The 26,327-nt window shown below is 54.4% G+C and overlaps 1 protein-coding gene across 1 annotated transcript in view; it reads left to right on the forward strand.

The window, feature by feature from the left end:
- LOC102946032 (hydroperoxide isomerase ALOXE3-like) overlaps positions 1-18,152 on the forward strand; it is a 30,519-nt gene extending 12,367 nt beyond the window's left edge. Inside the window, exons 2-14 of the mRNA XM_037887271.2 lie at positions 5,276-5,480; positions 6,402-6,486; positions 6,664-6,786; positions 7,273-7,376; positions 7,902-8,074; positions 8,483-8,626; positions 9,654-9,857; positions 10,188-10,274; positions 12,408-12,577; positions 14,963-15,084; positions 16,028-16,128; positions 16,689-16,859; positions 17,862-18,152. Of these exons, the coding sequence (XP_037743199.1) occupies positions 5,276-5,480; positions 6,402-6,486; positions 6,664-6,786; positions 7,273-7,376; positions 7,902-8,074; positions 8,483-8,626; positions 9,654-9,857; positions 10,188-10,274; positions 12,408-12,577; positions 14,963-15,084; positions 16,028-16,128; positions 16,689-16,859; positions 17,862-18,041 (1,869 nt within the window). The 3' untranslated portion in view covers positions 18,042-18,152. The remainder of the gene's footprint in view (positions 1-5,275; positions 5,481-6,401; positions 6,487-6,663; positions 6,787-7,272; positions 7,377-7,901; positions 8,075-8,482; positions 8,627-9,653; positions 9,858-10,187; positions 10,275-12,407; positions 12,578-14,962; positions 15,085-16,027; positions 16,129-16,688; positions 16,860-17,861) is intronic.
- The last annotated feature ends 8,175 nt before the right edge of the window (positions 18,153-26,327 follow it).

Consider the following 26,327-nt stretch of genomic DNA (forward strand, 5'->3'; position numbering starts at 1 on the left):
ATTCCCTATGCTACCGCAGTCTCACTGTGGGAAAGCCTTTCTGTGACTCAGTTTCCCCACTTGTGTAAGGGGGATAACAGCACTGTACTACTTCACAAAGTGAGGGTAAATGCATTAAAGATTCAAGGTGCCTCCGTACAGCAGTGGTGGGTGCCAGATAAGTACCGAAAATAGACCAGATGTAGAAATGCCTCAGAAATACAAAGCGCACCGGTTACCGCTTTTTAAAAAAATCTCATGATTTGTAAACCAAACTCATGATGGTTTGGGAGGGACACTAAGGGATGGTGCGCCTTAGGGGGCTTTCCCTTCACGCTAAGGGATGGTGCGCGTTAGGGGGCTTTCTCTTCACCCTCTCCCCTGGTTGTTGCCGTGCGGACAGAAAGCAGAAGACCAGAAGTCCAAAGTGCAGGCAATCTGATGTTTATTGGGGTTCGTGCCAAGCAAACATCCATCACTCTACACGCCGGCAGTGTCTATGTCTCAGGGTTCTGTTCCCAGCTCTGACGCTGCAGAGCCTGGCCTGTGTCCCCATTTCCCCCCTCCTCAGCAGCCCCAAATATACCAGCCGTGCACGCCCCGGGTCCCACCCCTTATGGTCATGTTCCGTTTGGGAGGGGCGTGGGTCTGGGGGTCTTTGTCCCACCGCTTTTGTACCCCGTGGGAGCGTGTAAGGGCGCCTCCTGCTGGCTGCCCCGGGAGTGAGCTCAGTCCAGCTCCGGGGCGCCCTCTGCAGGTGGGGTCTTGCACGTTGTCTGCTCTACTCCGCTGTTTCGGACCCGCTTTGCTCCCCCACTTGGCGGTGTCCTCTTTAGGACGCTGCCCTCTGGCAGTGCCCTCTACTTCTTCCTCACCCGCCTTCCGGGGGGGTCACGGCAGTCCGTTGGCTTGCCCCCGCCGCAGGGGCCAACCACGACCCAAAGTCTCACCCCTCACTGCAGGGGCAAGTTGCAGTCTGTATCAGCCACGCTCCTCCGTGCCCAGTGCAACGGGGGGACCCAGGCCCACCCTCTCCTCTGGGTCCTGACCCAGGGACCCTCTAGCGGCAGCCTCTCCACCCTCCTTGTCTGCCTATCATCCCTGGGCCACTTTCCCTTGGCCCTTGCACCTTCTTGGCCCCTTCCAGCTGAGGCCTGCAGCCTAGCAGGTAACAGGCCAGAGCGTCCCCTCCACTCCCCTGAGCCTGCCCATCTCTGCTCTGTCCCCGGTGCTATCCTTGGGAGCCTGTCCTCCTCCCTTGCTTGTTGGGGAGAGACTCCCCTCCGCTCTGCGGGGCCGCTCCTTATATCCCCCGCAGCCGCCTTCCCTCTGGCTCCTCACAAGCCTCGCCCTAATTATGCTCGTCAGTTACATTCCCTGTAACATTTTAATTCCATCGCTTATCACTGGCTGTGGGCAGATGTAACACGCCGTGTCTTTGTCTTTTGTTCCCACGGTGAAGAAGTGGGAGTGTTCTTAATGTTTCCTCTGAATACTGTAGGGGTGCCTCAGTTTCCCCTATGCATTTCTTAAGTCTCTAGGGGGTGGGATATGGGGGTGTAACTGTTGCAGAGCAAAGGGCCAGTGTACATAAATGGCCAACACTCTGTCTCCTCGCAACTGATGGCCTGGGCCCTTCCCCCCTGCAAGGTGAGAGCTAAAGGGTTGGAGAACAAAGGAATCCGGTGCCCTCCTGGCCCGGGAAAGGGACAAAGCCGGGGGGGGGGGGCGGGGGGAGCTGGAGAGAGTTTCAGTTTGGGACTGGCTGGGGACATGGAGTGAAGGGCAGACGGGGTTGTCTGGATGTCTGCCCCCAAAATGGACCCGGCTGAGGGGTCCTGTTCTCTGCACCTACAAGCTCTGTGTTAGACCATGTTCCTGTCGTCTAATAAACCTTCTGTTTTACTGGCTGGCTGAGAGTCGCGTCTGACTGCGGAGTTGGGGGGCAGGACGCTCTGGCTTCCCCTCAAGGTGGCATGTGTCCCACGGTCCCCTATGCCTGCCCCTTCCCCCGGACGGACATCCATATTCCAGTGAGCGTGCCAGACACCCCATAATGGTGTTCCCGAGAAGGTGGGGTCTCCGAGTTATCTGTCACATTGTGGTGGAGGGCCTCTTCCATGGCAATTAGCCGTTGTACCTTGTGGGTCTGTGCCCCGCTTAACCACCGCAAAATTAGCATACTTAACTATAGGCCGATAGCCACAATAATCCACAGTAACATCGGGATCGTTGTAATATGGTTCAACATCCGGGCCACCACCCGAACTGCTTCTCCTCCTTGGACAGGGGTCGAGGTCTTTTAACACCCTTCTGGAGTGTATATTTTAAATCTGTCTAGTTGGCAGTGCAGGTTTTGCGTGCTGTTGTCCGTATTATAAGTCCACTGGATGTCACAGACAAACGGGGTATGGTCCACAGTGGCTTGAGCACTTGGTATGGAACCAGGGAGCGTGCGCTGGTCCGATTGCACACAGCAATGAGTTCCACAGATCCATTCGTGCACCGTAGCCCCGATGGGAGCGGGTAGATGTGCCTTCACCCTCTCCCTTGGTTCTTGTCACACAGACAGAAAGCAGGCAGCCAGGAGGCCATAGTGCAGGCAATGTGAGGTTTATTGGGGTCAGTTCCAAGCAAGCATGTCCATCGCTCTGGACGCCGGCAGTGTCTGGTCCCCCGTGTCCCACTTCCTAGCTCTGACGCTGCAAAGCCCGGCCTGTGTCCCCCTTCCCTATTCCCCCCCCCCCTCCTCTTTAGCAGGCCCAAATATACCTGCCAAGCTCGCCCCTAGTCTTTGTCTTTTGTTTACACATATTAGTATAAGATTAAAGTGTATCAAAAAGAATTTGAGGTGTGTCTATCTCAGGCCTAAGCAAGCCTATACACTGATGGTGCGGGAACACTTGCGGATGGCACTGAAATAGTTAACAGCACTGGCATTTCTACAGCGCTGCTAACTTGCCTAACTTTTTTGAGCATCATGCGATTTTGGGAGTAAAGGCCCAAGCACCTGGAGTCATGTGAATCTGTGAGAATCTAGGTTCGGGTTTTTTGGGGTTTTTTTTTTTTTAAACTCCATTTCTACCCTTTGCAGGGCAGAAAAAATGTGAAAATGGAAAATGTGACCTCTTCTTATATTAATAATAATGGATAAATAACTAATGGGTCATTAAACAAAAGCAGCAAAAACTTTAATTGGATTAAAGGTTACATTCACAGTAGCATTCACTGCGACTAACTGGAAGAGCGAAGCAGGGTTGAGCAGAGAGATTAAATCATTCTATAAATCATTGTAATATCATCCAGATTTCCACCTGCTGCAATAAACAAGGGTTGTCTGCCCTGCGGTTCCTGGTCCCCAGCCAGTTCCCAAGTGCCTTGAGCGAGGGAGACGTGTCACTCGCGGGAAGGTTATTGCAAAATGTTTCTCCGTGGGTGGGAGACGGGATACCGGGCTAGATGGGCCCATTGGTCCCATCCAAGGGCAGCAGTTCCTGTATTCCTTTGTGGAGTCAGTCTAAAGAGACAGAAGAGAAGCTGCCAAACTGGCTTTGATATGTTTCACGGTAGGGCCTAGAGGCCAACCCCCTGACTCACGATCTGCGTCTACTCGGACAACTAATTCAGTCTCCTTTTTGTTAGCACTAGATTAAGAACATAAGAACGGCCATACTGGGTCAGACCAAAGGTCCATCCAGCCCAGTATCCTGTCTACCGACAGTGGCCAATGCCAGGTGCCCCAGAGGGAGTGAACCTAACAGGTAATCATCACGTGATCTCTCTCCTGCCATCCATCTCCACCCTCTGACCAACAGAGGCTAGGGACACCATTCCTTACCCATCCTGGCTAACAGCCATTAATGGACTTAACCTCCATGAATTTATCCAGTTCTCTTTTAAACCCTGTTACTGTCCTAGCCCTCACCACCTCCTCAGGCAAGGAGTTCCACAGATTTATATAAGGGCAAGAAGATATTCTCCGTCTTATTCTCTGTCCCTATTTTAATGATTCCTAACACCCCGTTTGCTTTTTTGACTGCCGCTGCGCACTGCGTCGACATCTTCAGTGAACTGTCCATGATGACTCCAAGATCTTTCTCCTGATTAGTTGTAGCTAAATTAGCCCCCATCATATTGTATGTACAGCTGGGGTTATTTTTCCCAAGGTGCATTACGTTACATTTAGCCACATTAAATTTCAATTGCCATTTTGTTGCCCAATCACTTCGTTTTGTGATTTCACCGCAGCGGTGTTAAGTGCCCTGCCAGCCCCGAGCTGCTGCCCCTTTGAGATGGCAGGCCTGGTGCTTTTGTGAGTCACCAGCGCCAGGGGCTGGAGATCACAGGGGAATGGTTGGTAGGGACCATAATGTCTGGGGGATGGGGCTGGCTAAGAGGGGCCGGTCTAGAGCAAGACTCAAGGGGTCGGATAGCCGGGAGGTCCATCAGTATCGGGGACATCCAGGGCTATGCTTGGAGGGTCGGTAGCCGGAAGATCCGGTGCATGGGGCCGGGTCAATGGATTGAGGGGGGAGGAGATCAGGTGAGGCAGTGGGGCAGGGCCGGGCGAGGCAAAAGGCATCGGTCTGTCGCTCAGCCAGCTTCCTGTGGCCCTTGGGGTCTTTATATAGTCCGGGTACCCACGGAGAGTGTGGCAAGCCCAGCCCATCGGGGGGCCTAGCCTGCAGCTGCCCCGGGGCTGCAGGTTCAAGGAGGGGCAGCGGCTCAGGAGGGCGCCCGAGGACCTGGCAGGCTGGGGGTTCAATACTGGGGCCCTGGCGGGGACCTGGGGAGTGGGCTGCGCCTCTCATTGACCCGCAAAGCATGGATGGGTTGGGCCGAGCCCACGGCAGCAGGCTTGGATGGGCAGGGGGGCAGGACATTGGCCCCTCCTTTAACTGAGGCTGACGCACACGGCTGCTCTGACCCATTTGTGGCAGCTTCTGAAACATGGGGGGCACCAACAGAGGGCTCACCAAGGCTTGAAAGGGATTGCGCCCATCTCCTAGACACTGCTAGGCTTCGCTGAGGTACCTCAAGCTGTAGCCAAACCGGTAAGCCTTGGCCTCTGCCTCCGGGCGAATGAACGGCAGGTGCCAAGTAGAACACTAGTTGCAACAGTGCCCGGGCTGATCTGTGTTTTCTTGGAGACTTCCACACAATGGGGGCACAGGAGGCCAATAAGTGCTTTATTTGTGGGGGGGAGACCGATGCTGCCAGTTAACCCCTGAGTTGCTGGATTAATCCCTGACCCACACCCTCATGCTCTGGTCCCCCTCCCTGCCCCCCGCTGCAGGTGGAGGAGTTCAAGCTGTGCAGCCGGCGCTGGCTGGGGGACATCGTCCTGGTGCGGCTACACAAGGAGCCCTACTCCTTCTACCCCAGCGACAACTGGTACTGCAGCTTCGTGGAGGTCGTCTCCCCCCACGGCCAGTGCTACAGCTTCCCCTGCTACCAGTGGATAGAGGGCTACCGCACCCTGGAGCTGCGGGAGGGCAAAGGTAGGGGGCTGCGGGTGGGGGGCAGGGCATGGGGGCCGACCTGGTGCCGCTTGGGGTCATAGCGAGCTAACTATCCCTGTACACGACCCCTCTGTCTATCCATCCCCGTACACAACCCCTCTGTCTATCCATCCCCGTACACGACCCCTCTGTCTATCCATCCCTGTACACCCCTCTATCCATCTCCATACACGCCTCTCTGTCTATCCATCTCCATACACGCCTCTCTGTCTATCCATCCCAGGACACGACCCCTCTGTGTATACATCCCCGTACATGACCCCTCTGTATATCCATCCCTGTACACCCCTCTATCTATCTCCATACACGCCCCTCTGTCTATCCATCCCCGTACACACCCCTCTGTCTATCCATCCCTGTACACCCCTCTATCCATCCATCCCCGTACACTCCCCTCTGTCTATCCATCCCTGTACACGACCCCTCAGTCTATCCATCCCCGTACACGACCCCTCTGTCTATCCATCCCCAAACATGACCCCTCTGTCTATCCATCCCCATACACGACCCCTCTGTCTATCCATCTCCATACACACCCCTCTGTCTATCCATCCCCGTACATGACCCCTCTGTCTATCCATCCCTGTACACGACCCCTCTGTCTATCCATCCCCGTACACGACCCCTCTGACTATCCATCCCCGTACACCCCTCTATCCATCTCCATACACACCCCTCAGTCTATCCATCCCTGTACACGACTCCTCTGTATATCCATCCCCAAACATGACCCCTCTGTCTATCCATCCCCGTACACTCCCCTCTGTCTATCCATCCCCGTACACTCCCCTCTATCCAACCCCATCCACCCCTCCATCTATCCATCCCTGTACACACCCCTCTATCTATCCCATAAACGCCCCTGTCTCTCTCTCTATCACCTTCTCTCCCCTCGCCCAGGCCAGACGGTTTGCGATGATGCCGATTCCCCGTGGCTGCTGGAGCAGCGGGAGGCTGAGTTGAAGCACCGACGAGAGTGCTATGGGTGAGTGAGACCCCAGTGGGGGTTGGGGGAGCTCTCCGGGGCTCAGACCCGCTCGGGGTCCCGGGGATGGAGGGGTGGTAGGAACCGCAGGACAGGTAGGCCCGGGACTGCGGCTGAGGGTTAGTTGGGGCAGCGGCAGGCCAGGGCTAACGTCCCCGGCGGTCTCTCCCTGCCCAGGTGGAAGGAGTACGCCCCCGGCCTGCCCCGGTGCCTGGCGGTGGAGAACATCATTGAGCTGGATTGCAACACCATGTACTCCTTCACCAAGAGCACCAACTTCCTGCTGCGCGGGGGGAACGCGTGAGTGCGGCTTCCCCACGGCCAGACCCGTCCCCAGCGCCGAGCCCCTAGGCCTGCCCTCAGAAATTACCCCTAACCCTGTACGGTAACCGCAATCCTGTACACAGCCCTGTCCAGTAATCCTAACCCTATGAACTCCTGCTTGCGGTGAACCACGTCAGTGCAGCTGCCCCACAGCCCAGACCCCTTCCCAGGGACTAAGCTAACCCCGGACCCAATCTACTAACCTCAACCTTAATCCGAGCTCCCTAACCCCACCCCATACACTGCAGCCTGACCCTAAACCTTCACCCAGGCCCGCACTTGCCTGCTGCAGGCCAGGAACGTCCTGCCCCGTCCAGCTCCGCATCCTTCCCAGGGACGGGCCAGAACCTCCGGCCTGCTGCCCCACGCTCGCCCTGCCCCCCGCCCCGTCCATCTCCGCCCCATTCCCGGGGAGCGGCCTGAACCCCTGGCCCGCCCCCACACACTCCCTCTGCCCTCCAGGCAGGTGGAGCTGCGCCTGAAGGGTTTCCTGAGCTGCACCAACTCCTGGGCGAAGCTGGACGACATCAACAAGGTTTTCTGCTTCAAGAAGACCCCGACCACAGGTGGGTGACCCCCCCACCCCCACCCCGAGCCCGCTCGCCTGGGCCCTCGGGAGCCCCCACGCACAGAGCAGGATGATTGGGATGGGTGTGATGCAAGCTGCTAGAGACCCCAGTGATGCTTGTGCCAGGCGCTGCCCAGACCCCCCCCCCCGACCGCGATCCGGGACCCCCTTGTGCCAGACCCCTCCTACTGCAATCAGGGACCCCTGTGTGCCAGGCACTGCACAGACGCCCCCCCGACTGTGACCAGGGACCCCCTTGTGCCAGGTATTGCCCAGACCCCCCCCGACCACAATCAGGGACCCCCATGTGCCAGGCACTAACCAGACCCCCCCCCCCGACTGGGGATCCCCATGTGCCAGACGCTGCCCAGAGCCCCCTCCCCCGACAGCAATCAGGAACCCCCTTGTGCCTGGTGCTGCCCAGACCCCCCCTGAGATCAGACCCCCCTCATGCTGGACCCGTCTCCCCTGAGTCCCGGCCCAGCGCGTTAACCCCGCGGCTGCCCTGCCCGTGTCCCCCCAGAGTACGTGCGGGCGCACTGGAGAGAGGACACGTTCTTCGGGTACCAGTTCCTGAACGGGGTCCACCCAGTGGTGATCCGGAAATGCACGGAGCTGCCCTGCAACTTCCCCGTCACGCCGGCCATGGTGGCCCCCTCCCTGGGGGAGAGCACCAGCCTGCAGGACGAGCTGGAGGTAAGTGGGGCGCCGGGGACACCCCTGGGGGGACTCGGCCGCGGTCTGGGCTCTCGGCTCCCTCTCCAGCGTCGCTCCGGGCATGAGCAGCCACGGGTCAGAGGTGTCCAGCCAGCCCAACTCCAGAGCCAGGGGCCGCACTCGCACTGGCCACTCAGCTCCAGGGGCTAGTCCCAGGGCACTGCTGTGGGGAAGCTCGCAGCCCTGGGAGAGGGCACTGCTGCGGGGAAGCTCGCAGCACTGTGAGAGGGCACTGCTGCGGGGAAGCTCACAGCGCTGGGAGAGGGCTCTGCTGCGGGGAAGCTCGCAGCGCTGGGAGAGGGCACTGCTGCGGGGAAGCTCGCAGCCCTGGGGTCTCAGCTTTCCCCCAGCCCCCGCACTCCGCTCTGCTCCCCCTGTGCCTTGCAGAAGGGGAACATCTTCCTCGCGGACTATCAAATCCTGGAGGGCATCCCGGCCAACACAATCAACGGCTACCAGCAGTACATCGCCGCGCCCCTCTGCCTGCTGCTCCTACAGCCCTCCGAGGAGCTCGTCCCCATAGCCATCCAGGTAACGGCCCCCGGCCCCCCCACGCTGCCCGGCGGGACCCCCCCACAGCCCCGGCCCCTGCACAGTCCCAGAGCTGGGCCTTGTGTCTAAGAGACCGGCCCAGGGAGAGAACCCAGGAGTCCTGGCTCCCAGCCCCCTGTGTTCTAACCACCAGCCCCCACTCCCCTCCCAGAGCTGCAGAGAGAACCCAGGAGTCCTGGCTCCCAGCCCCCTGTGTTCTAACCACCAGCCCCCACTCCCCTCCCAGAGCCAGGGAGAGAACCCAGGAGTCCTGGCTCCCAGCCCCGACCTGCTCTAACCCACCAGCTCCCACTCCCCTCCCAGAGCCAGGGAGAGAACCCAGGAGTCCTGGCTCCCAGCCCCCTGTGTTCTAACCACCAGCCCCCACTCCCCTCCCAGAGCTGCAGAGAGAACCCAGGAGTCCTGGCTCCCAGCCCCCTGTGTTCTAACCACCAGCCCCCACTCCCCTCCCAGAGCCGGGGAGAGAACCCAGGAGTCCTGGCTCCCAGCCCCGACCTGCTCTAACCCACCAGCTCCCACTCCCCTCCCAGAGCCGGGGAGAGAACCCAGGAGTCCTGGCTCCCAGCCCCCTGTGTTCTAACCACCAGCCCCCACTCCTCTCGCAGAGCCAGGGAGAGAACCCAGGAGTCCTGGCTCCCTAATCCCCCCACACTCTTCTGTGTGCCTGCGTGTGCCCAGTTGTGTGTGTGTGTGTGTGCCCAGTTGTGTGTCTATACACACCCCAGCTCTGTGTGTGTGTGTGCCCAGTTGTGTGTGTGTGTGTGTGCCCAGTTGTGTGTCTATACACACCCCAGCTCTGTGTGTGTGCCCAGTTGTGTGTCCATGCACACCCCAGCTCTGTGAGTCTCCTCTTCCTAACACTGGATTTGCTGCACCGTCATGTCCCCGCATCCTGGCAGCCAGGTCCCAGCCCCTGGGCCCGCCGGGGGAAGCAGCAGGATTCACACACCTGGTTTGTGCCAACCTGCCCCCCCCCCCCGCCCTCCTGTGTCTCTCCCCCCTGCAGCTCAGCCAGTGCCCGGGCCCCGACAGCCCCATCTTCCTGCCCAGCGACTCCGAGTGGGACTGGACCCTGGCCAAGACCTGGGTGCGCTACGCCGAATTCCTGGTGCACGAGGCCGTCAGCCACCTGCTGCTCACCCACCTGATCGACGAGGCCTTCGTCCTGGCCACCCTGCGCCAGCTGCCCCTGTGCCACCCGCTCTTCAAGGTGAGAGAGGGGCCGGGGCCAGCTGGGCCCAGCTGTGCGGGAGGGAAGAGCCCAGCCGGGGAAGCGTGCCGGACGGGCCCCGCCCCCGGCATCCAGCTGTGCCCAGCCGCCCGTGCGTGTGCCCGGCAGGGTGCGTGTGCCCGGTGTGCCAGGCTGGGCATGCCCCACGCCAGCACCTCCCCCACCTCGTGGATGATGGGGGAGAAGGAGCCGCAGCTGGCTTCTCGGTGGGGCCGGGTCCTTGCCCCTCCCCGGATACATGCGGGGGTGGGGGTGGGGGCTGGCTGCCTTCTTGCTCTCACCCACCCCTCTGTCTCTTCTCCGCCCTAGCTGCTGCTGCCCCACACCCGCTACACGCTGCACGTCAACGTCCTGGCCAGGACCCTGCTACTCAGACGTGGAGGGGTTTTCGAAAGGGTGAGAGGACGCCACGGTCAGGGGCATTGGGCCCCGCTCCCCTCCCAGAGCTGGGGAGAGAACCCAGGAGTCCTGGCTCCCAGCCCCCCCTGTTCTAACCCACTAGCCCCCACTCCTCTCCCAGAGCCAGGGAGAGAACCCAGGAGTCCTGGCCCCCAGTCCTCCTACTCTAACCACTAGGGCCCCTCTCCCGTCCCAAAGCCAGGTGGAGAACCCAGGAGTCCTGGCTCCCAGCTCTAACTACCAGCCCCCACTCCCCTTCCAGAGCCACGTACTTGGGAGTAAAATGTGCCTGTCACCCGACTTACCATCTCACCCGGAACCCCTGAAGCTCTCTTCCCGTATTGTCTCACTCTGAAAATCGCATCGGGAACCTCCCGGAGACCAGATCCTTCTGGCCATCCTCCATCTCAGTTGGTCCCAGTGTTTGCACCGGACGGCTCTGCGGATGCAGCCGCTTCTTCATAGACTCATCGAAGATCAGGGTTGGAAGGGGCCTCAGGAGGTATCTAGTCCAACCCCTTGCTGAAAGCAGGACCAACCCCAACTAAATCAGCTTTTTCAGCTTATCGGTACTGTCAGCAATTAACTTCAAGAACTCCTGGAGGACAGGTGAGGTCCCAGCAGGCTGGAGAAAGGCAAACATGGCGTCTGTCTTCAAAAAGAAGAACAAAGGACCCAGGGAATCATAAACCAGTCAGTCTAACTGGAAGATACTGGAACAAATTATTAAACAATCAATATGTACCCAGAGGATCATAGGGTTAGAAGGAATGGCCCAAATGGATTTGTCAAGAACAAATCATGCCAAACCAACCTAATTTCCTTCTTGGACAGTGTTGCTGGCCTAGTTGCTGGGGAGAAGCAGTAGATGTGATATATCTTGATTTTAGTCTTTCGACACATCCCACGTGCCAACTAGGGAAGTTTGGGCTGGATGGAATTACTATGGGTGGTTGAAAGACCAGACGCCAAGAGTCAAACAGGGAAGGCGAATCCAGTGGGGGTCCCACAAGAGGTCAGGCCTGGTTCGGCACTAGTCAAGATTGTCATGAATGACTTGGATAACGGAGTGGAGAGTTTGTTGATAAATTATGTGGCTGACACCAAGCCAGGAGGGGTTTCAAGCTCTTCAACGGGCAGGATGAGAACTCAAAGCGACTCGGAAAGTTGGGCTGAAATCAACAAGCTGAAATTCAATGAAGACAAGAGCAAAGTGCGCCACTGAGGAAGGAAAAATCCAATGCCAACTCCACAATGGGACATAACTGGCTGCTGGCTGGGGCGGGGTCGTACTGCTCAAAAGGATCTGGGAGTTATGGTGGAATATAAGACAACAATGGAATATAAGACAACAATGCAACGCAGTTGGGAAAATGGGTAATATCATTCTAGGCTGTATTAACGGGAGTGTCGTGTGTAAAACCCGGGAGGTTATTGTCTGGCCCTGGTGAGACCTCAGCTGGAGAACGGGGGTGGGGGTGTCACACGTTAGGAAAGATGTGGCCAAATTGGAGAGAGTCCGGAAAAGCGGAACAAATATGATAAAAGGGTTCGAAACCCTGATCTATGAGGCCAGGTTAAAAAGAACTGGGCACAAAGAGTCCTGAGAGAAGAAGACCAAGAGGGGGACCTGAGCGTCTTCAAATATGTTACAAAGAGGACGGTGCTGAAGGCAGGACAAGAAGTAATGGGCTTAATCTGCAACACGGGAGATTTAGGTTAGATATTAGGAAAAGCTTTCTCTCTCTAAAGATACTTAACTCTGGAGCAAGCATGGAGGTTGTGGAATCTCCGTCATTGGAGGTTTCTAAGAACTGGTTGGACAAACACCGGTCAGGCGTGGTCTAGGTTGACTTGGTCCTGCCTTGGCGCGGTGGGGCTGGACTCAGTGACCTCTCAAGATCCCTTCCAGCACCACAAGTCTACGGTTCTGTGAAAACACGGGTGTTGGGAGTGATCGGTCATTTTGGGGTACAACACAGAGCAAAACCTTGGGGAGGCACATTTGTCACGGGGCGTATTGTGCATCGATGTTTTGTGTTGAAATAGACCGCGGCGGTGTTTCATTCTAACCCGACCCCCGGCCCGGTGGCTCGGAGGTTGAAGGCTCTCTCTCTGGTGCCTTCCCAGGGCGTGGGCTCGGGGCTCGAGGGGACGAAGGTGCTGATGGCCAAGGGCATGTCCTGCCTGACCTATGCCTCCCTCTGCTTCCCTGATGACATCCAAGAGCGCGGGGTTGACTGCATCCCCAATTACTACTACAGGGATGATGGGCTGAAGATCTGGTCGGCCATTGAGAGGTAAGGAGCAGAAGCAGGGGCAGAGGCTAGCGAGGAAGCAGATGGCATGTGGAAAATTCCCACTGGCCCAGAGTTGCTTGGAAACACGGCTTTCCTACCACGGAAAGAACTCTGAGTTAAAGAAAACTGGAATTCCCCAAAAGGCACTTTTTGAAACACACCGGCCCCCACGTAGGCCGAACGGCGATGGGCCTCATAAACACTGCAACACCCTTGGCCCTACGTCCGCTCACCTGTTTTGGGAGTGTCCGCGTGTCAAGAATATCTGATAGGAGGTGGGTCAAAAGTTCAATTTGACATTGGTTGCTAAGTCAAAGCCTTCCTCCTTAAGTTTCATTCTTGGATATGGTGACGGGATCCTTGGGGTGCAACCTGGAACTGGGCTGTGCCCCTTAACTCTCCAGCCTAGGCTGTCTCTCATAATGCTCACAAATGCCACCAGACACTGTTCTCACTCAGCACAACAGCATCTGGAACCCCACACACCGAGCTAGATTGCACAAACGCTCCCAGAGCCACTCCTGAATCACACGGAGAAGGGCACCAGCCAATTCTCCCCAGCCTTGCACACCAGAACTATCCCATCTTGTCCTGCTCAGAAGCCTGACCAGTTTAAGTTTATTACCTACTCCGCCCCTCCCTCAATGTGGAGAGGACATGCACCAGTCTTTGTACCTGAGCTGCAATTTCCTGAGCACTTCAACCAAACCAAATTGTTTTAGGTAAAATATAAAACAGGTTTATTAACTACAGAAAGATAGATTCTTTTTTTTAGTGATTATACGTGATAGGCATAAGAGGTGAGAGATAGTTACCAAAGAAAATAAAAGGTAAGTGCACAGTCTAAATCTCAAACCTTATTACACTAGGCAGCATTTAGATCAAAAACTTTCTCATCCCACTGGATGTTACAGTTCTTAATACACAGGCTTCTCCCTGAAGCCTGGGACCAGTCTCCTCAGTCAAAGTTTTCGTCTTCCCAGCATTCTTGTTGCTTTCGGCGTAGGTGAGGGAGGAGAGAGGCCAAGGAATGATGCTGCTGTCCCTTATTTTTTACCCTCAGTCCGTGTGCCTAGAAGACACTTGCCCAGACATGTCCTGGAGGGCTTTGCTGAGTCACTGGGTTGAGCAATCCCCCTGGTGGGTCTTGTGCAACTGAGTCAGAAAGTGGAACAGTCCCCATTGTGTGGTGCTTGGGAAGCCCTCATTGAATTGTAAATCCCTTGATTACAACTCTCCTGTTTATTAATGATCATTCAACATCCTCTTGGGTGGGGGGAAGTTCTTTGACTGTCACTAGCAAATTTACAGCATATTTCAGTAACAACCACGCAGCAAAATCTCATAACTTCATACACACTAACGATATACATATTCATAGAATCATAGAATCATAGAATATCAGGGTTGGAAGGGACCTCAGGAGGTCATCTAGTCCAACCCCCTGCTCAAAGCAGGTAAAGAAATATTGGGAAAGAACAACGGGTTTCAGAAGATTGTGACCTTTCATATGATATCTTACATGGCATGCTTTGTATGAAATATCACAACCACACGTGAATGACTCATATGGATTTTACAGGGAGCTATTTTGAGGTACGATGTGTCACAGATTATATTCCTGATACCTGGAGGTTCCCTGGTAACAAGGCGGCGTGGTGCCAACAGGCAGCTTTGGGCACTAAAAAATTAATCCTACCACAATGGAAAAGTCAACCGCCATCAAATATGGATGCCTGGCTTGGGGATCTGGCTAATCATGCAGCTAACGAATCACTGGCAATCAGAGAAAGGGAATGCCTGAAAAATTCAAAGCAATTTCGGCTGACTTTTTAGAGGTCTATGATCAATATAGACACTGAAGATAGAACACCTTCCCTCCCCTGCCTTTATCCTAACCCCCTTTACTTACTTTGTGTGGTAGATTGGTTGGCTTTGGAAAAATGAATGAAAACTTATAAATACACAAAAATGGAGAGGAAAAGTCAAATGTTTGGGAATTTTTTCCCAAAAGCAAATTCCAGGGAAAGGTCTCATTGGGGGTGAATGGAAACACTTTGTTTCTGTCAAGCCAAGACGTTTTGTGTCAATGGCAACTCTTGTTTAATGTGGTAACTTCCACAAGAGCAAGTCCAATTTGAAATGAAAACTCTGCAGTAGACTGTGGAAGAGATCCAAGATCACCTGGAGGTGAGGCCAGGGGCTTGGCCACCAGGCCATGCTCCCACACCTAGAAAAGGGGAAAGTGGAGGGGACAGTAGGTACTGGCAAGGATGCGTGGTAGCACTGGGCCCTTTGCAGTCGCTGGCTGAGTGAGGCTGGTGCACTGGGGAGCGATGAGGCCTGCATTGACCCATCAAGCTGACACATCTCTGCTCTCTTCAGCTTCGTCTCCGGCATCGTCAGATACTATTACCCCAGTGATGCCCACGTCCTCGCCGACTGCGAGCTGCAGGCCTGGGCAGACGAGATCTTCAATCAAGGTTTCCTGGGGAACGAGGCATCCGGTAGGGGCCATGTGAACCCAGAGGTCTGCAGCCGCCAGTCACCGGGCTCCATGCGAGGTCGTGGGGAGCGTCTCCGGACTGCGTGTCTCAGGAGACTGAACGACTGTCAGCCAGATCCCGGCCGGTGTCAATGGGCGTCTCTCCATTGCAGTTATTGGGGCCAGACCCCGGCCGGTGTCAGTGGGCGTCTCTCCATTGCAGTCAATGGGGCCAGACCCCAGCTGGTGTCAATGGGCGTCTCTCCATTGTAGTCAATGGGGCCAGATCCCGGCTGGTGTCAATGGGCCTCTCTCCACTGCAGTCAATGGGGTCAGATCCCGGGTGGTGTCAATGGGCGTCTCTCCATTGTAGTCAATGGGGCCAGATCCCGGCTGGTGTCAATGGGCCTCTCTCCACTGCAGTCAATGGGGCCAGATCCTGGCTGGTGACAATGGGCGTCTCTCCATTGGAGTCAATGGGGCCGGAACCCGGCTGGTGTCAATGGGGCCAGATCCCGGCCGGTGTCAATGGGCGTCTCTCCATTGCAGTCAATGGGGCCAGATCCTGGCTGGTGTCAATGGGCGTCTCTCCATTGCAGTCAATGGGGCCAGATCCCAGCTGGTGTCAATGGGCGTCTCTCCATTGGAGTCAATGGGGCCAGATCCCAGCTCATATCAAGTGGCCCTGCAGGGGACAGGGAGCAAGATCTCTGTCCTCATAGGGACAGGGTGGTCTGGGTCATGGCAGTGGGACGGGGCTGTGGGGTGACTGAGAACGGCCCCGCCATGGGAAAGGTCAGGGTGGGGACCTGACGCGTGGCTGAGCTGAGGCCTGGAGCAGGGGAGCGACTCCCCGGGGCAGGCTCTGGCTGAGGGAGGCATCGAACCCGGCTCTAGGGGTCCCAGTGCCGAGGCCGCGGAGCAGGGCAGGACCAGGTCAGTGATGCCCGTTCTCCGTCCCGCAGGCTTCCCCTCGTCCCTGCAGAGCATCCCTGAGCTCATCAAGTACCTGACCATGTGGATCTACTGCTGCTCGGCCCGGCACGCCGCCCTCAATAACGGGCAGGTAGGGAGAGGCCAGCCTGGGCGCTCAGAGCCCCATTTCCTGCCCCCCCACAGGGCCCTGGGGTCCAGCCACCGACACCCCCACCCTGCCCCCCACACGGGGCCCTGGGGTCTGGCTACGGACACCTCCACCCTGCCCCCCACGGGGCCCCAGGGTCCAGCCACCAACATCCCCGCACCCCACATGGAGCTCTGGATCCCACCACCCACATCCCCACCCTGCACCGCACCCCACTGACACCTCAATCCCCAGGACCCTGCTCTAGCAGCCAATCCCCCAACCAGCACCCAACCCCAGGGAGACCCCGGACACCTCGGGACCCTCCCCCCACCACCACGCTCAGCACCCCCGACCCCCGCCTTGACTTTCCTACCCGATGTCCATGGGTGAGACTGTGACCAAGCCCCGGGTGTCCTGGTCTCTTGGCTGAGCCAGACCTTCCCTGTGCTGGTGCCCCCGGGCGGGGTGAGGAGGGGATCCCTGGCTGGGCTTGGGGAGGTTCCTGGCTGGGCTGGGGGGTCCCCGGCTGCTCTGACTGCGGGGGTCTCTCTGGGCTGCAGTATGACCTCGGCGCTTGGATGCCCAACTTCCCGGCCACCATGAGGAACCCCCCGCCCCAGGCCAAGGGCACCACCTCGCTGGAGAGCTACCTGGACACCATCCCGGAGGTCAACAGCACCAGCCTCGCTATCTACATCCTCTGGATCCTCTCCTGCGAGCTGGGGGACTCGGTGAGGACACGGGAGATAGGGGGCACTGTGGAGCAGGGAGTGGGGCAGGGGCTCAGCAGGGGGCGCTCTCCCTCGGCTAGCAGGGCTGGCTCCAGGGCGGCGCTAGGGGGCGCTGTGGGGCAGGGAGTGGGGTGGGGGCTCAGCAGAGGGCGCTCTCCCCTGGCTGGCAAGGCTGGCTCCAGGGCGGTGCTAGGGGGCGCTGTGGGGCAGGGAGTGGGGCGGGGGCTCAGCAGGGGGCGCTCTCCCCTGGCTGGCAAGGCTGGCTCCAGGGCGGTGCTAGGGGGTGCTGTGGGGCAGGGAGTGAGGCAGGGGCTCAGCAGGGGGCGCTCTCCCCTGGCTGGCAGGGCTGGCCCCAGGGCGGTGCTAGGGGGCTCTCGGCTGCAGCTGGGGGTGTCTTTTAATGAGCCGTTCAGCTGAGTTCTTTGCCCCCTTGTGGTAACAAAAAAGGACCCGCTGACGTTTCACACGAGCCGGGGCATGAAGCCAGGTGTCCCGGCCCAGCTGCACTTTGGGGGATTTCATTCAAACGCCCATAAATGCCCCCCTGTTGTTTCAACCGGCCGCAGGATTCTCCTTCCCTCCCTGGCCTGAACTCTTCCCAGTGTTGCTACACAGCTGGTAAACACCTGCCCTGTGCTCTCGGCCCAGGGCCTGAGGGATCCCTGTGTCACCGGCCGCCCCGCCCCAGAGGTGGCCGCATCTCAGCGCCGGGCGAGGGGTCCCTGGGTCACCGGCCGCCCCGCCCCAGAGGTGGCCACATCTCAGCGCCGGGCGAGGGATCCCAGGGTCACCGGCCGCCCCGCCCCAGAGGTGGCCGCATCTCAGCGCCGGGCGAGGGGTCCCTGGGTCACCGGCCGCCCCGCCCCAGAGGTGGTCGCATCTCAGCGCCGGGCGAGGGGTCCCTGGGTCACCGGCCGCCCCGCCCCAGAGGTGGCTGCGTCTCGGCGCCGGGCGAGGGGTCCCTTCCGGGCTGTCCCTCACCGCTCTCCCGTTCCCTTGCAGAGATCCCTGGGCACGTACCCCGATGAGCACTTCACAGAGGAGGAGCCCAAGCAGCTGATCGCAGCCTTCCAGGGGCGCCTGGCCCAGATCTCCCAGGAGATCCAAGAGAGGAACAAGTCCCTGCCCATCCCCTACCGCTACCTGGATCCCCACCAAATCGAGAACAGCACGTCCATCTGAGCCCGGCCGGAGAGCCCCAGGGACGGGCCCCATCTGGCCACTGGCACCGCTGTCCCTGCGATCCTGTCCCGGGAGCAATAAACCACAGCCTGGTTCCACTCTGAATGGCTGATTCTGTCTAGTGGGGTGCTGCGCGGGGGGCTGGCAGCCAGGACTCCTGGGTTCTCTCCCCAGCTCTGGGCAGGGTGAGGGGGCTGGTGGTTAGAGCAGGGGAGCTGGGAGCCAGGACTCCTGGGTTCTCTCCCCAGCTCTGGGAGGGGTGAGGGGGCTAGTGGGTTAGAGCAGGGAGGCACGAGAGGCTCAAGTGAAATGATCCAGCCAACACCAAGCCATGTGTTCATGGGTAGCAGAATACCTGTGTGTCCAAACCCTGCACTGACAGGAAGGGGTTAAAGGACAGCTGTGGCTTTAATTAACCGTGATTGGCTATTAAAAGGACATGACACCAAAGAGCGTGATTATCAGGACGCTCGACTGCAGAGTGGAACCATCCAAAATGGAAGGTACAGATGCAGCTCAGCCCTACATCCCAAGGTCTTGTGACAGGGAGAACAGAACTGGAAGGGTTTCTACAGCTGGAGGCCAACAGGTCTTGAAGTGACTTTGCAAAGCGTGCCGTGACAGACTGTCATAAGAACATAAGAATGGTCATACTGGGTCAAACCAAAGGTCCATCTAGCCCAGTGTCCTGTCTTCCAACAGCGGCCAATGCCAGGTGTCCCAGAATAGAACAGGTAATCATCAAGTGATCCATCCTGTCACCCATTCCCAGCTGCTGGCAAACAGAGGCTAGGAACACCATCCCTGCCCTCCCTGGCTAATAGCCATTGATGGACCTATCCTCCGTGAATTTATCTAGTTCTTTTTTGAACCCTGTTATAGTCTTGGCCTTCACAACATCCCCTGGCAAGGAGTTCCACAGGTTTAAAGAGCATCAAAGAATATGGCGGGACTTGTATGCATTATGGAGACGTTGAACTGGATATTTCAGCAGCTAGCGGCATGTTGATGGGGAAACGTTGCAGTGGGGGAAGGTCTAGATGATTTAGTTGGGGTTGGTCCTGCTTTGAGAATCTATGATTCTATGGACCACTCAGTACGTGACACCCTCCCACCTTCAGCATATTTGCTTCCAGAAAATCTGAATTCACCTGGAAGGATGTAGACTGAGGTCTTGGGTTGGACACCCTGGGAGCGCTCGTGGTGACCCCAAGTACCTACAGCTGTCTCTATTTTCCAGCAACATGGATGGCCTGCTGGCGTTCCAGGGAAGGACACTGGTGGCGTCTGTCCTTCACTCGCCCTGCGTTGACAATGTCAACTGCTGCTCTGGACAGCAACTGAGCAAAGAGCTGGGGATAAGTAATGCCTGGACGTTCTCTCGGGTGACGACCAATATTGGTCCGCCGACCCCTTCCTGAAACGGGGACCTAGTTAGTTTGTGTGTGGGTACGTCAAAGCTACAACGTGTGTCTTTGTTCAGTAACAGGTTCTGTCAAGGTTCCTTCCCCCCTCTGAACTCTAGGGTACAGATGTGGGGACCTGCATGAAAACCTCCTAAGCTTACTTAACCTAAGCTGGTAAAAAACTTCCCCAAGGTAGAAACTATTTTACCTTTTGCCCTTGGACTTATCACTGCCACCACCAAACGTCTAACAGCGATATAATTTGGAAAGAGCCCATCTGGAAACTTCTTTCCCCCCAAATCCTCCCAAATCTTACACCCCCCTTCCTGGGGAAGGTTTGATAAAAATCCTCACCAATTTGCATAGGTGACCACAGACCCAAACCCTTGGATCTTAAGAACAATGAAAAAGCATTCAGACTCTTACAAGAAGAATTTTAATTGAAGAAAAAGTAAAAAGTATCACCTCTGTAAAATCAGGCTGGTAAATACCTTACAGGGTAATCCGATTCAAAACATAGAGAATCCCTCTAGGCAAAACCTTAAGTTACAAAAAGACACAAAAACAGGAATATCCATTCCATTCAGCACAACTTATTCTCTCAGCCATTTAAACAAACAGAATCTAACGTATCTCTAGCTAGATTACTTACTAAGTTCTCAGACTCCATTCCTGTTCCGTCCCCGGCAAAAGCATCGCACACAGCGAGAGAGAGACTTTGTTTTTCCCTCCCCCCAGCTTTTGAAAGTATCTTGTCTCCTCATGGGTCATTTTGGTCAGGTGCCAGGGAGGTTATCCTAGCTTCTTAACCCTTTACAGGTGAAAGGATTTTTCCTCTGGCCAGGAGGGATTTTAAAGCGGTTTACCCTTCCCTTGATATTTATGACAGGTTTCAATCAAGGTTGCCGTAAAGTAGCTTTAAAATTGAACCAAGTACCATTGCTAACAAAGATTGCTGGACACAGGACTTGTATCTACAGTGGTGAATGGTTTCATGCTGCCTTTCACCTTCTAGGTGTGTGTGGACGTAAAATGAGACCAAGCCTGTGCCTTTTTAAGCTGCACTCTGTCTGTCATAAATGATGGAGTTTCTATTAGATAGTGTTGTGGCCTGGGGCTAGTATCGTTCATTTGGAAATCGGTGACAAGGGTGGCCAACACATCCCTTGGGAAGGAGACCGTGGGGAACCGGCATGCAAGTAATTGACCAGATTGTCTTGTGATCTGGCTTTGGATCATTTTCCCTCTGTTGTGTTAGCAGCGCCGGTGTTGAGAACCAAATGTGGCCGTGTCCTGGGGGATTTGGAGTCAAAAATCTGAACAAAGTCACCTTCCAGAGATAGTCCTGGATGAAGTATAAGAGTGACTTGCCGTCGTGGTTGAGTGATTAGATTCTGAAAACCTGAAGGGTCAGATTGACCGATTTTCTAGTTTGACGTTGGCCAGATCATATTACTTTTCTCTTCTTTTATGGACACTATGAATTGCCATTAAGGACTCTTAATAAAACTCAACCACACTACAGCGTCCTTTTCTTTCTCCAAGGAATCGAAATTAACAGAACCCAAAGAAAGGGGATGTGGATAAACAGCTCGGCAGTTGCTTGATTAAGGTTTGTTTTATACCCTGCCTTTCTTGTGGCCACTACAACACCTGCTGTAAGGGACTGCTAAACTATATTACAGAGACAAGGTGGGAGAGGTAATATCTTTTCTCTTTACCAACAGCTTGGTAGCCAGTCCTTGCCTGGGGCAGGAACCTGCTTTGCTAGTAGGAGCTCTGTGACCTACTGTGTACAGGAGAGTATGGGGCATGGGGTCAGGAGTACGTAGTCTGCTCCCAGTGCTGGATGAAGGCTTTCAAAAAAGGAAGTGCCATGCATCTAAGAGGCGCATTTAGATACTTCCAGGGATTTAGATACTCCCAACTCTGCAAATTTTTCATGGGTATTTCTATACAATTCTTCCCACGGTGGCCAAGCGGATGGCGACAGTGCTCCAATCTTCAATCACTGGTGGAGGACTTGCCTTTTAGCGATTCTTAGCACTCTGCTTAGCAGCCCATGTGTGATGGGTTCGGTCACGGAGACCCCCTTGGGACTATCACCTGACGTGCTGGAATTACCTCTGAGCCCGTTTTCCCTGCCAGCTCGGGACTCCAGAACCCTGCCTTGTTGAGCCAGACACGCCAGCCTGCTGCAACCCAGACCCAGGTCTGATCATAGACTCATAGAATCTCAGGGTTGGAAGGGACCTCAGGAGGTATCTAGTCCAACCCCCTGCTCAAAGCAGGATCAATCCCCAACTAAATCCACACCCCCAAAGCTGCAGACTTTAACCAAAAACTGCTCAGTAGGTCACCTATCTCCAGCACCCAGACACCAGTTCCCAATGGGATCTAAACCCCAAATAAATCAGTTTTACTCTGTATAAAGCTTATGCAGGGTAAATTCATAAATTGTCCGCCCTCCATAACACTGATAGAGAGATCTGCACAGCTGTTTGCTCCCCCAGGTATTAATACGTACTCTGGGTTTACTAATAAACAAAGTGATTGTATTAAATATAAAAAGTAGGATTTAAGTGGTTTCAAGTACTAACAGACAGAACAAAGTAAGCCACCAAGCAAAATAAAACAAAAACACGCAAGTCTAAGCCTAATACATTAAGAAACTGAATACAGGTAAATCTCATCCTCAGAGATGTTCCAATAAGCTTCTTTCACAGACTACACTGCTTCCTAGTCTGGGCCCAATCCTTCCCCTGGTACAGCCCTTGTTAGTTCCAGGAGGCATCTTAGGTGAAAAGCAGGGGCTTTCTCATGACTGGGACCCCCTTTGTTCTCTTCCACCCCCTTTTATAGCTTTGGCACATGGCAGGAACCCTTTGTGTCTCTGGGTCCCCAGCCCTCCTCCTAAATGGAAAAATGCCAGATTTAAGATGGATTCCAGCATCATGTGACATGGTCACATGTCCTGTGAAACCTCCATTCTCCCTGGGCTGGCTCACTCGAACACAGGGAGGCTTGGAAGTAAACAGAGCCATTTACAATTCATTGATTCTGAAGGGCCCTTAATGGGTTCCATTTAATATGTTTACCTCAGTAATACAAAGTTTATATCTTATTCTCCTAACTCTAGCCGTAGAAATAATACATGCAAACAAATAGGATGACCACACTCAGTAGATCATAAGCTTCGTAATGACCCCTGTCATAAATATAAAGGGAAGGGTAACCACCTTTCTGTATACAGTGCTATAAAATCCCTCCTGGCCAGAGGCAAAGTCCGTTTACCTGTAAAGGGTTGAGAAGCTCAGGTAACCTGGCTGGCACCTGACCCAAAATGACCAATGAGGGGACAAGATACTTTCAAATCTGGTGGGAGGGGGAAGGCTTTTTTTGTCTGTTCCATTTGGCTTTTGCTGGAGACAGAACAAGAAAGCAAGCACTCCAACTCCTTAGTAAGTATTTAGCAAGGAAATGCCTTAGATTATCTTTTGTTTTGGCTTGTGATTTTCTCTGTGCTGAGAGGAAGGTGTAGTCCTGGTTTTTCTTTTTGTAACTTTAAGGTTTTGCCTAGAGGGAAAGTCTCTGTGTTTTGAATCTAATTGTCCTGTGAGATTATCTCCCATTCTAATTTCACGGAGGTGCTTCTTTGACCTTTTTTCTTTCTCATAAAGTTCTGGTGTTTTTTTTTAAAGAATCGGATTGGTTTTTTTAGTGTCCTAAAAAAACCAAGGCTGGTCTGTGCTCATCTTGTTTATTCTCAAGCCTCCCCAGGAAAGGGGGGTGTAGGGCTTGGGGAGATATTTTGGGGGAATAGGACTCCAAGTGGTCCTTTCCCTGATTCTTTGTTAAATCACTTGGTGGTGGCAGCGTTGACCTAATCCAAGGTACAAGGGAGAATTTGTGCCGTGGGGAAGTTTTAACCTGAGATGGTAGAAATAAGCTTAGGGGGGTCTTTCATGCGGGTCCCCACATCTGTACCTTAAAGTTCAGAGTGGGGAGGGAACCCTGACAATACCTTACAAGAGACCTTTTGCATAAAGCATATTCCAGTTACATTATAGTTACACTCATAAGCCTATTTCCATAAAACATTATGGAGTCCAATGGACACACCACGTTTCTCCGATTTAGTCACCTGCTAATTAACAGCCCTTGGGTTTCCAGTGACACGTTGAACCCACCACACAATGTTATTGAACAGGAGAAAAATTAACTCCGCAATGAAGCCCTGCCCAAAGCACGCAAACAGTTTTGCAGACACATAGAAGAACATAAATTGTTGGGCAAAAGTCAACATGGTTTCTGTAAAGGAAGATCGTGTCTCACTAATCTCTTAGACTTCTTTGAAGGGGTCAACAAGCGTATGGACAAGGGGGATCCAGTGGACATAGTGTACTTAGATTTCCAGAAAGACTTTGACAAGGTCCCCCACCAAAGGCTCTTACGTAAATTAAGTTGTCATGGGATAAGAGGGAAGATCCTTTCATAGATTGAGAACTGGTTAAAAGACAGGGAACAAAGGGTAGGAATAAATGGTAAATTTTCAGAATGGAGAGGGGTAACTAGTGCTGTTCCCCAAGGGTCAGTCCAAGGACCAATCCTATTCAACTTATTCATAAATGATCTGGAGAAAGGGGTAAACAGGGAGGTGGCAAAGTTTGCAGATGCTCCTAAACTGCTCAAGATAGTTAAGACCAAAGCAGACTGTGAAGAACTTCAAAAAGATCTCACAAAACTAAGTGATTGGGCAACAAAATGGCAAATGAAATGTAATGTGGATAAATGTAAAGTAATGCACATTGGAAAAAATAACCCCAACTGTACATACAATATGTTGGGGTCTAATTTAGCTACAACTAATCAGGAGAAAGATCTTGGAGTCATTGTGGATAGTTCTCTGAAGACGTCCACGCAGAGCACAGTGGCAGTCAAAAAAGCAAACGGGATGTTAGAAATCATTAAAAGAGGGATGGAGAATAAAATGGAGAATATCTTCTTGCCCTTATATAAATCCATGGTACGCCCACATCTTGAATACTGCATACAGATGTGGTCCCCTCATCTCAAAAAAGATATATTGGAATTGGAAAAGGTTCAGAAAAGGGCAACTAAAATGATTAGGGGTTTGGAACGGGTCCCATCTGAGGAGAGATTAAAGAGGCCAGGAGTTTTCAGCTTGGAAAAGAGGAGACTAAGGGGGGCTATGATAGAGGTCTATAAAGTCGTGAGTGGTGTGGGGAAAGTGAATAAGGAAAAGTTATTTACTTGTTCCCATAATATAAGAACTGGGGGCCACCAAATGAAATTAATGGGCAGCAGGTTTAAAACAAATGAAAGGAAGTTCTTCTTCACTCAGCACACAGTCAACCTGTGGAACTCCTTGCCTGAGGAGGTTGTGAAGGCTAGGACTATATCAGGGTTTAAAAGAGAACTGGTTACATTCATGGAGGTTAAGTCCATTAATGGCTCAGCACCCACCTAGGGTGACCAGATATCCTGATTTTATAGGGACAGTCCTGTTATTTGGGGCTTTGTCTTATATAGGCACCTATTGTCTATCACCTCCTGTCCCGATTTTTCACACTTCTTGTCTGGTCACCCTACACCACCAGCCACACACTGAGCAGCTGTTTGGCGGCGGGCAGGAGGCACGGGGGCGGGGGTGGAGCGGGGGGTGGGAAGAGGTGGATCGAGGGTGGGGCCTTGGGGGAAGGGGCGGGTCCTCGGGGCTGGAGCACCCTCCCAGAAAAATGAAAATCCAGATCAACGTGCCTCCTAGATCACTCACCAAAGACAACGCTGGTAGCCAATTCTATAGTAAAGGTGTATTAGCTTGGAAGAAGAAATGGCAGGCATTGAGAGGTGAAAGCAGGTCCAATATACGTACAGGTGAGTCACGGTCTGTAATTCCACATGGTAGCAGAGATTTAGTAATTTGCCAGTTTCCCAAAAGTCTCCCAAGGCTACCCAGAGTTAGAATCCGAACAGTCCACAGATGAAAAATGTTTCCGCCTGCCCATATTTACAGCAACAGCTCCCACGTGGGTCTTCTTGTGGGCAGGGGGAGGAGGGGACGCCCGTAACAAAGTCTTTGATCCTCATTTGGGTTCAGCAGACAGGATTTACCAGCTTCTCGCAAGAGCTCGTCAGCTGCATTCCGCGAGGCTTCGTTCTCGTTGGGCGGGTTATTTCGGTACAGGGGTATGCGCAAGGCAAACATTTACTGTTACATTATAGCCCGGGGTATCGCTGGGTGAGAACAACACACACAGCGCATCCTGCGAGCAGTTTATAAACCGCTTAGCGACACAATGTCTGATGTTTATTCTGATGACGCGGACACCCAGGTGACCGAGAAAGGTTTCCAGCTAGGCGTTTGTCAGGGTTCAGGGAGGCCTGGGACCTCGGCACAAGCTAGCCTCTGGTCTGCCAGTGTCACAGAAAGGAAGATCACGCAAGAGGGTGGATCGGCAGTTGTCAGAATTGCCGGGTGGCCGGAGGCAGGAGTGGGCACAAGCTGGTTCGCAGTTACATGGCTAGGGCAGGAGAGACTCTTGTTTTATGCTCCTGTTGGGTGCGGGCTAAGGTTCTCTGTTACCCTAGAAGGGCCGGGTGGACTGAATCACATTTAGAGCTCCGGTGGGGAAACTGAGGCAGAGCCGCTGCATGGCCACAAGGGGGTGCACCAGGATGGCGCAGCTGTTGCAATGTCCTAGCCCAAAGAAGTGAAATACTTTTGCCTAGCTAAAATCTCTGGCTCAATACAGGGGTATCGGGGGTGAAACTGATGAGCCAGGAAATCAGTTTGATGCTCTAACAAACTCTGAAATCAGAACTCCAGCAAACCGGTTTCCTCCCCAAACTTGCCAGG

This window comes from Chelonia mydas, chromosome 28 (assembly GCF_015237465.2).
Source record: "Chelonia mydas isolate rCheMyd1 chromosome 28, rCheMyd1.pri.v2, whole genome shotgun sequence".
NCBI lineage: Eukaryota > Metazoa > Chordata > Testudines > Cheloniidae > Chelonia > Chelonia mydas.